The 10,067-nt window shown below is 41.5% G+C and overlaps 1 protein-coding gene across 1 annotated transcript in view; it reads right to left on the minus strand.

The window, feature by feature from the left end:
- BPIFC (BPI fold containing family C) overlaps positions 1-9,436 on the minus strand; it is a 30,017-nt gene extending 20,581 nt beyond the window's left edge. Inside the window, exons 1-5 of the mRNA XM_036760806.1 lie at positions 9,304-9,436; positions 8,382-8,502; positions 5,257-5,385; positions 2,303-2,458; positions 2,131-2,194 (exon numbers count right to left, since the gene is read on the minus strand). Coding sequence (XP_036616701.1) covers positions 2,131-2,194; positions 2,303-2,458; positions 5,257-5,385; positions 8,382-8,502; positions 9,304-9,424 — 591 coding nt within the window. The 5' untranslated portion in view covers positions 9,425-9,436. The remainder of the gene's footprint in view (positions 1-2,130; positions 2,195-2,302; positions 2,459-5,256; positions 5,386-8,381; positions 8,503-9,303) is intronic.
- Between the last annotated feature and the right edge of the window lie 631 nt (positions 9,437-10,067).

The following is a 10,067-nucleotide window of genomic DNA, read 5'->3' on the forward strand; positions in this document are numbered from 1 at the left end:
AGGGCCTATAAACCTCTTTCTAGCTCTGTGTATATTTACTGGACCTGTAATTTAATTGGTGTAGGAAATCTGGTAAGCAAACTCTCTTTAGCCATGCAGGACAGTAACTACTCTGCAATTTAGGTTCTTAGAGAGTTTCCCAGGTCACACGGCCAGTACGTGTGAGGTCAGCACTCTATTCACTGTCTCTGGCTATCATCTCTGGACATCCTTCAGTTAAAACCTATGACAGAAAATCATGAGTATGATCATGGATCCTTTGTGTTGGATACTTTGAACCCCCAACCATGACAGCATTCAAAGTACAACACATGTTGCTTATAAACCATACGCATCTCTCCAATTTATGAGCTAGATTGATGGGAATAAAACAGGAAGAAGTCTTTAGAGATCATCAGTAAGCCTGACAGATGAAGAAACAGAGTGATTCATCCAAGGCTCCACAGGCAGTAATTGGGAGGGAGATCGGAACCTAAATCTTCTATTAAAAGAAAACTAGAGAATTAATCTTTTTAAAAACCCAACCCAGAAGAAGGTGGCATGTGAGATCTCAGGATCAAATGGTCCAACTCTCATTTTACAGATGAGAAAACTGAGGCCCAGGGAAACCTTGCCAAGGTGGCTCCTATCAAACTAAGAAGGCTCCAAGGCTCCTCCCCTTGGCATTTAACACACTTCACAAATGGATTTTAACCTACTTTCCAAGCTTATTATACATTACTCCATTTCATATAATCTTTGATCCAACAGAAACTGGCTTTCTTGTTCCTCTCACCCAATATCCCCCCTCCTAACTCTGTGTCTGGAAGGCTCTCTTTCCTCACCTTCCCCTTTTAGCATCCTTAGATTTCTTCGAAGCTGAGTTCAAATACCACCTCCTACATAAGGCCTTTTCTGATCTCTGCCCCTTCCTGTTATTTTTCATATATTTACTATATTCTTTTCACTTTGTATATATGTGTAATATTCTTTCCTACTTTGTACATATTTGGTATACACATATTTGTATATATTATGTTTCTTGTCCTCAATAGAATTTTAAGCTTGGAGACAGTGACTGTTTCCTCTTTCTCTATATCTGTGGTACCCAGCACAATGTCTGGAAATTAGGTCCAGTGATGGATCATGTGTCTGTCATTCAAGGACCAGTCAAACTAACTTTGGGGAGGCTGATCACTAGGATGACTGGAAGATGATGAATTCTTTGGTCATGCCAATTATGATCTATTAAGAAAGAGACTTACACTCGCAATGACGGAGGAAGGAGCTTCAGTTATTATGGAAAGGGCTATAAAACTGCCCATGCCCGTTGATTCGACAGTACTACTACCATGTCTGTATTCCTGAGGGATTTTTTTAAAAAGAGGAGAAAGAACTTATTTGTACAAAAATATTTCTAGCAGCTCTTTTTGTGGTGACAAAGAATTGGAAATTGAGGGGATGCCCATTAATTGGGGAATGGCTGGACAAATTGTGGTATATGATTGTGATGGAATACTAATGTACTATAAGAGATGATGAGCATCTCTTATAAGCAGGAGCTTTCTAGGAGCACCAGCTCCTAGAAAAACTGGAAAAGACATATATGAACTGATGTAAAGTGAAGTGAGCAGAACCAGGAGAACACTTACACAGTAATAGCAACATTGTGTGATGATCGATGGTGAATGACTTAACTATTTTCAGCAATATGATGATCTAAGACAATTCCGAAGGATTTATGATGAAAAATGCTATCCACCTCAAGAGAAAGAATTGATGGATTGAAGCAGAATATTGGTCAGTTTAATTTGTGTGTGTTTTTGGTTTTTGGCCTGGGTCTTCTTTCACAACATGGCTAATTTGGAAATATGTTTTGCATGATTTCACACATATAATCTATATAAAACTGTTTACGGTCTCAGGGCATGGAAGGGAGGAGAGGAAAGAAGAGAATTCAGAACTCAAAATTTTAAAAAATGAATGTTAAAAACGGTCTTTACATGTAATTGGGAAAAAAATAAAATATTATTAAAGAAAAGAATCTCAGCTATAACAGCAGCCCTGAGCTAATGAAATTATAGGTCCTTTAGGTATTGAAAAGGTCCAGACCACAGGCATCTGACCACCGCTACCCCTGCAGACACTTACCTTTTTATTCAAGTTCTTCAAAATGGGTTTCTCCATTGGCTCCGCAAATGAGTTATATAGGACACTAAAGGAAAAGGGGGGGAATAGTGTTTACATATTCTAGGAAAATCCCTGATCACCGGTTGGAAACATCCCCAGCCCAGCTGCTCCTCATCTAGACCCTCTCACCCACCTGAGTTCTCCTGAAAATGAGATGCGGGCATGCCCGACTCGAACATAGCAATCTTGTAGCTTCATGTTTGGGTGGCCCGTATCACTCCGGGACAGGTGAATGAGGCCCGAGAAAAATATTTCAGCTAGAAACAGAGTCGCTCCTCCTTCATCTCTGCTGCTCATCGGACAAAAAGCAGAAGCTTAGAACACATACCCGCGATGGATGGCATTGAATTAGGAATGATGGTCCTAACAATCGCTCACAAGTTTCAAGCACTCCTGAATTTACAAAGCGCTTTTGTCACAGCAACCCTGTGCGGTTGGTGAAATGAGTCCTATTAGTCTCGTTTTATAGCTGAGGACCGACTCAGGAAAAGGAGGAGGGAGTACCAGCTCTGGAATTAGAGGTCCTGAGTGCAAATCCCCCACTTCTGATGCTTATTACCCACCACTGTGACTGAGACCAAGCCACCTAACCTCGCTGGGACTCAGATGGACTGACCCTTCCAGCTCTGCATATTTGCACTTAATCTCTCTGGGTCTCAGTTTCCTCATTTGTAAAATGAGGGGAGAGGCCTTTGAGGTCCCTTCCAGCTCTGACTACAATTTTGAGATGTGTGCAATGTTGGATTATCTTTATCTATATCTACACACACACATACTATATACACATATATACACACACGCTATATATGATATCCATATCTATCTATATGCCCTTATTCCATCCCTCTTTGCCTCATTCTGTAGGTTCTGCTGGGAAGGACCTTAAAGGTCATTGAATCCAATCAGACGAAGATACAGAGAAATTAAATGATTTACCCAAGCTCACACAGCTAGTACCTTAGGTGGTATTTGAACCTCGGTCTTCCCAACCCAGGTTTAGCACTCTGATCACTTCACCATAATGTAACTAACCCACTTGTTTTATGGAGGATGATACCAGGGAAGTGATATGATGAATTTGCCCAAGGTCAAAGTAGTGACCCCCAATTGTAACCATCAAAAGCTGAACTGCCACCCTCCACCATGCTCTTTTCCATCGTACAATGCAGCGCTCATCTGGCCTTAGGCATGGGAGGGACTTGCAGGTAAATCTGGTTCTCTGTAGCCCAGAAATGGGCAAACGTGCTGAGATCAGTGGCCTTTGAAGCCAGCCACTGCTGATGCCCCAGTGAGGAAGCTCCATTACTCTGTGGGTTGGGAGCCAGCCCTCCCAGGCTGGAAGGCACAGCCGGTCTTTCCACACCGTTGGCTCAAAGGCCTACATTTCAGGATGAGCTGGTTTGCACTTCATACGATCAAAGGATCATAGCTTTAAAACTGGAAGAGAGCTTAGAGATCATTTAGTCCAGACTCCTTTTTGTATCATAGACCCCCTTTGACAGTCAGTCTGGTGAAGCCTCTCTCAGAATACTGTTTTAAATGCATAAAATAAAGGGGCATTATTGTTGTTAAATGTTTTAAATAATTTAATAATTCATTAACTCAATATTAATTAATTTGATCATTAAATTATTTTAAAAATATTTTATTAAAGGAATAAAAAAGAGTATGCAGGATTACCAAGACCAATTATATTGAAATACAGTTGTTGTCTTCGTCCTTCATTCTAGGAAAGGACCGTGACATCAAGGAAATGATGACATGACCTGCAGTTGACTTTGATTTGAGTGAGTGAATGAGGGAAATACAGTCGAACCCCAGGTTAAGAACTCTTGCTAGTTCAACCCATTACACAGATGAGGAACTAAGACTCAAACGGGTTAAGTCCGATTCAATAATTCAATTAAAAAGACATTTACTAAGTGCCTACTATGTGTCAGGCACTATGCCCAAGGTCACACAGTAGTGACAGAGCTGGCATTAGAATCCGGGTCCTCTGACTGCTTTCTTTTTTGTGAGGTCGTAGGATTATACACTAATAAGGGGAGTTCTAGATCAAAGATCCTGCGTTCTTACTGTTGAGAGCACAGCCTGATTCTGAATCCTGTGCACTTCACACTGTGTCAAGCTGCTGTCGTTCCTCACTTTACAAATGAGGAAACTGAGGCCCACTATGATTAATTGAGTTACCCAGAGTCATGCCTGGATGCACAAGTGATTGCCTCACAAATTCCCCAGGGAGCTAATTGGGTGAGTATAGGGTGTCCCAAAGTCTTAGCTTTAAGCTTAAACTACACTAAGACTTTTGGGACACCCTACACTATAACACCCATTTTACAGACATGAAATCTGAGGCTCAGAGAGCTCAAGGAATTTCCCTAAAGTCACATAGTTACTTAGTTAGCGGTGGATCCAGTCACAATCTGTATCTCCCGACTCCCAAATCCGGCTCTTTTCCCACAACACTGCACCGAAAAGGAAAAGGGCCGGCAGAACTTCGAAGTCTGGGGTAGACCTGCATGGGAAGCAGGGATTTCTAGGAAGCACTGTTTGCCTAGGATGGCCACCCTCCACGATCTATTTCTCATTAGTTGAAATGAGGGTCAATTTCTCACTAATTGAAATATTCATTTATACAGTAGTGTGGAAATTGTAGCAGTTAAGTCAGGATTGAATAGAATTTAGCTTATTGGCATGGTGGTAACTCCAGGACTCTTTAAAAAAAATATATATATATGCATATATATATATATGCATATATATATATATATATAATTTTTAGTATTCTTTAATGTGAATGACACCCTATATCAAGTCTTTCTCACAAAAGTAGGTGTCCTTCCTGATTCTGGAATCCAAGGACCTGGGTTTGAATCCCACCTCTGACCTTGAATAATAAGTAAAGCTCCCTGGGCTTCAGTTTCCTTTTATGTAAATAAAACAAGGAGGTTTGACTAAATGACCTTTCACCTCCAGGTCGAGGATCCTATTAAACTGGTTGGCTTAGTCTGACAGCCTCAAGCCCCCTTTGGAGTCTATGTGTCCCATTTGTTCCAGGAGAACCTCTGACATGTCGGCAGTACTTACAAAAGCGGAGATGTTATTTCCCATCCCATACTGATGTTTGTTGAACCGTGATTACTTAACACTTTAACTCCGGCTCCAGACACGGGGGTTAACGAAATATTCGGAAATGAGAAGGTGTTGATCTTTATGCTATTAAAAAAAAAAAAGAAACAGAGGCATTAGTTTGGCATTTCCTTCTAGAAGATCTGAGTGAGGCCCAAATGTATTGGTCCAGATTTGTCACTCATTAAGTGTCTTACTTACTTCAAAGCTAAGTGCAAGCATGCCACCTTCATGAAGCTCTTCCCAATTTTCCCTGATGGTCAGTGCCTCTCCCTCCAAGATAAGACCTTGTATGTCTGGGGCAGCTGGATGGCTGGGTGGATAGAGTGCTAGGCTTGTAGCCAGGAAGACCTGAGTTCAAATCTGGCCTCAGACACTTACTAGCTGTGTGACCCCAGGCAAGTCACTTATCCCCGATTGCCTCAGTTTCCTCAACTGTAAAATGAACACAAATCCCTTAACCTCTGTTTGCCTTAATCCCCCAGAGAAGGAAATGGTAACCCAGTCCAGTATCTTTGCCAAGAAAACCTCATGGACAGTGTAGTCCACGGCGTCATTCATGAGTCTTCAGAGTTGGACATGACTGAACAACACAAGGGCATTGTGAGGATCAAATCAAACAATATTTGTAAAGCGCTTAGTACAGTACCTGGCACATAGTAGGTGCTTAATAAATGCCTGTTCCCTTCCCCTTCTGGCTCCATTTCCAGGTTCTAAGCCACCTCCACACTCTAGTTGGAAGCTTATCTTCACTTGAGAGACCCCTCCCTCATTAGCAAAGTCAATTTGAGAAGGAGACTCTTTTTTTAAAAAAATAATTAATTAATTAATTTTTTGGGATGGGGGAGAAGGCAGGGCAATTGGGGTTAAGTGACTTGCCCAAGATCACACAGCTAGTAAGTGTGTCAAGTGTCTAAGGTCACATTTGAACTCAGGTCCTCCTGACTCCAGGGCCAGTGCTCTACTCACTGCACCACCTAGCTGCCCCGAGGAGGAGACTCTTAATTAGAGCATAATTAGTCACTAGCCTACTTCCCTGGATTTTTTTTAAGGTGATAGGCTTGAGTCTTTTTGTGTAAGATATAAACTGTTGGAGAATGAGCTCTCCATTTGGATTCCTTGGAGAGGATCTTTCTGGACTAAAAAGACGTAGCTCGGGAGACATGTAAGTGTGCTTTACATGGATTTTGAAATTTTCAAAATTAAATGCTCTTATGGTGGCAGCCTATGCAGGAGTCCAACTTTGGTGCTTATTCATGGCATGGAGAAGAATGATCGGGCAGCAGAACTCGGGGTCTGACAGGTGCTCCCAACCTGGGAAGGCTTTGAGTATGGTCTGGGGCTGGGCAATATGACCATGTCTGCTGTCCAAGCATCAGGTGAGCCAAGGGTGGTGGAGCTCTTCACCAATAAGTGGGCCATGAAGAGGCAAGCCCGGGTAAGAGTCATGAACTCTGTGGCCATGGCAACTGGTAAAGGATGGAAAATATTTAAAGAGTTCTTAGTCTTGTGTGGTCCTCTTCCATTTTTGCAGTATGATAGAAAAGGGCAAAAAGGTCCTAAGAATTACACAGTTTTTAGATGGGGAGTCCATAAAAGGGGGTCCTTCTAAAAAGATAATAAGGTGATTACTACATTTCAATATAGTTGGTTTACTTTGTAATCTTGCCTATTTTATTTTATGCATCTAAAAGCATCATTCTTAGAAGGGGTCCATAGGCTTTAACAGATTTGCCAAGAGGTTCTGTGACACTTGAATGATTAAGAACCCCTGTACTACATAAATTGGGCAGCCAGGTGGTCCAATGGTTAGAGTGCCAGGCCTGGAGTCAGGAAGACCTGAGTTCAAATCTGGCCTCAGACACTTACTAGCTGTGTGACCCTGTGCAAGTCACTTCACCCTGTTTGCCTCAATTTCCTCATCTGTAAAATGAGCCAGAGAGGGAAATGGCAAAGCACTCCAGTATCTCTGCCAAGAAGACCCCGGATGGGTCCTGGAGAATCAGACATGACTGAAATGACTAAAAAACAACAAAACTATGTAAATGAATGAATGGAAATGCATACATGAAGCATATGCTCTACGCCAGGTATTTTCTAAGTCCTGGAGATACAAATGCAAAAGACTAAATATTAACTGTGAGGACTTTGTGTACAATCTTTATATGATTCTTGTTTAACAACCAAACAGGCCTTTAAAGGATTGAGGAATGGGTCCAGGACCAGGCCCGCACACCACCCGCTTGAGTCTCCCTGCCACGGGTTCACTCAGACAATTTCCACTATCCTGGGATCTAAGCCTCAACTCTTGGCTGCCCCTGGCTCTGAGAGCTGAACCTTTTGTCATCTTAGGCAGAAATCAGGCTCCAATAACACCCTGTGCCAACCCCCGGTGTGGGTGCCATCCTCCCTCCCAACTTTCCATCATTCTTTTGTGTGGACTAGATGGCTTCTGGGTTCCTTTTTAGCTCTACATCTCAGATGAGCAATTAAGGTGGCACAGCATGTTTCCATGACAACGACCCTCGTTCTGTTCCCTGTTGTGTTAAATTAAGAATAGAATGAATCACTCCCGTACCCAAGGTTACCTTCTAGCTTATACCTCTAAACACTAGGTCATATTTCTCTTTCTTGTGAGAGGAAATGGAATTTTTGAAAAGTTAATTGCACACACTACCTTTTTACAACTCATTCATTCATTCAGCAAGCATTTATTAAGTGCCTACTATTTATAAGATGTAATGCTAGACTTTTTTTTAACAACTCATTCATTCAGCAAGCATTTAAGTGCTCCCTGTTTGTAAGATGTAATGCTAGATTTTTTTTTTACAACTCACTCATTCAGCAAGCATTTATTAAGTGCCTACTATTTGTAAGATGTAATGCTGTACTTTTTTTTCCAACTTATTCATTCATTCAGCAAACATTTATTAAGTGCCTACTATTTGTGTAGGATGTAATGCTAGCCCCTGGGGGATACTAAGGCAAAAAATGAACAATCCCTGCCCTCAAGGAGCTTATGTTCTAAGGAGAAAAGGGAAAAAACATTATGAATGGAGAGAATGTTCCTTTCTTTTACTTACTTTGAAAAATTATAGTCAACATAGTCAACCTTTAGAAATTCAAGAGATTCAGAGCCTTTGAAATCAGGAATACCATTTTTCTTCACTATCAGCTCAATCACTTCCATGCCAGCCTGAGTACCTGAAGTTCAGAACAAAGAGATTTGTTCTTAATTGGACTTATAGAGTTTAGAAGTTTCGAGGCCATGGTCCTGGCATAAGGAAATTTCAGATTTCCATATGGCAGCACATCAGTAAATATTCTCCAAGCACACTCCAAACATGGCTGCCCCAGAAAAACCTTACAGCAGCCCTGCAAACCTTTAAGAGGAGAAATGGAGAATTAAATGGCTCCAGGGGATGGGACTGATGTAGAGTGGATGTGTAACATGCTCTTGGTGGGTAAAATGTCACAGAGTCGTAGAATTGGAGGCATAGATTTGACATCTAACCTACATCTGTCTCTCCCCACCTTCCGCCCACCACTCTTCTGACTGAGCCCAGGGCTTTTTCCACTAACTACACCATAGTCATAGAACTTGAGAGTTGGAAGAAACCTTACAAAAATAATTCCTTCTATGTAGGTCATGCCTGATAGTGACCATACATCCTCTGCTTGGAGACTTCATACAAGGTCTGAAGGAAGGAAAAGGCCTCCCTGGCTGGAGGACTTAGGAAGGGCTTCTTCAGGAAGGCTTTTTATAAAACACATTAACTGATTTCTGCATGAGGGATGGGATTGACCATGCAATCCCTCTGCCACTTAGCCATGAAGAATGTGAAAAAACCAGCCTGAATCAAAGTTTTTTGTGTCTAGGGTTATTGGCCATTGATATAGTCTACACGTGTTGCCTGACTGTTCTGAAAGGGATGTTTTCAGCAAATCCCGTAGTGCTCAGGAGAGGGGAGTGGTTATTCATACTGCTCAAAGTTCAAAGCTTACCATAGTCCAGGCCCTTCTGAGTAATCCTCACTTTGATCCCAGGGTAAAGCTGAGTCGATTGGACGAGCGGGTTCCACAAGAGGAAACAGCCCCAAAGAACCAGGATCTTCTCCACCTCCATCTGCTCTTTAGAGTGACCTGTTAACCCATACTAATGGTTATTAAGTTATATGACCTGCGTTTTCCTTTCTATAAAACAAACATACCAATATTTACACTGCTTATCTCCCCAGGACCTGGTGAGGAAAATACTTTTGTACATCTTAGAACCCCTATAGAAATGGAAATCATTGATGGTGTTCATTTTAGGCAGAGAAGAGAACAAAAGGAAGGCCAAAGAGAAACAAAAACAAGACAGCTTTGAAAGTTAATATTTGTCACCAAAAAAAGTGCTTAGCACTGTGCCTGGCACATAGTAGGACCACATAAATGCTTATTCCTTTCCCTCATAAGAAAAGCAAGCTGTCCAGGTTTATGTACTACCTTGCTTTTCTGTTCTACCCATTTCTGCTCATTTTATTTGGTGGTTGTATATTTTGGGATAAAACTAAATCTAAAGATACGTGTCTGTGTTTGTGTGTGTATATGCATATATATACATATATATGCATATACATACATACATATCTATATGTGAATAAGTTGATGGAGATGTGTAAGCATCCATTGTGGGGCAGGGAAGGAAGGCAGCATGGAACAGTGGAAAGTGTGTGTATATATATATATGTATATATATATATTTACCAGAGTGCACGCTCCATCAA

This window comes from Trichosurus vulpecula, chromosome 5 (genome assembly GCF_011100635.1).
Source record: "Trichosurus vulpecula isolate mTriVul1 chromosome 5, mTriVul1.pri, whole genome shotgun sequence".
Lineage (NCBI taxonomy): Eukaryota > Metazoa > Chordata > Mammalia > Diprotodontia > Phalangeridae > Trichosurus > Trichosurus vulpecula.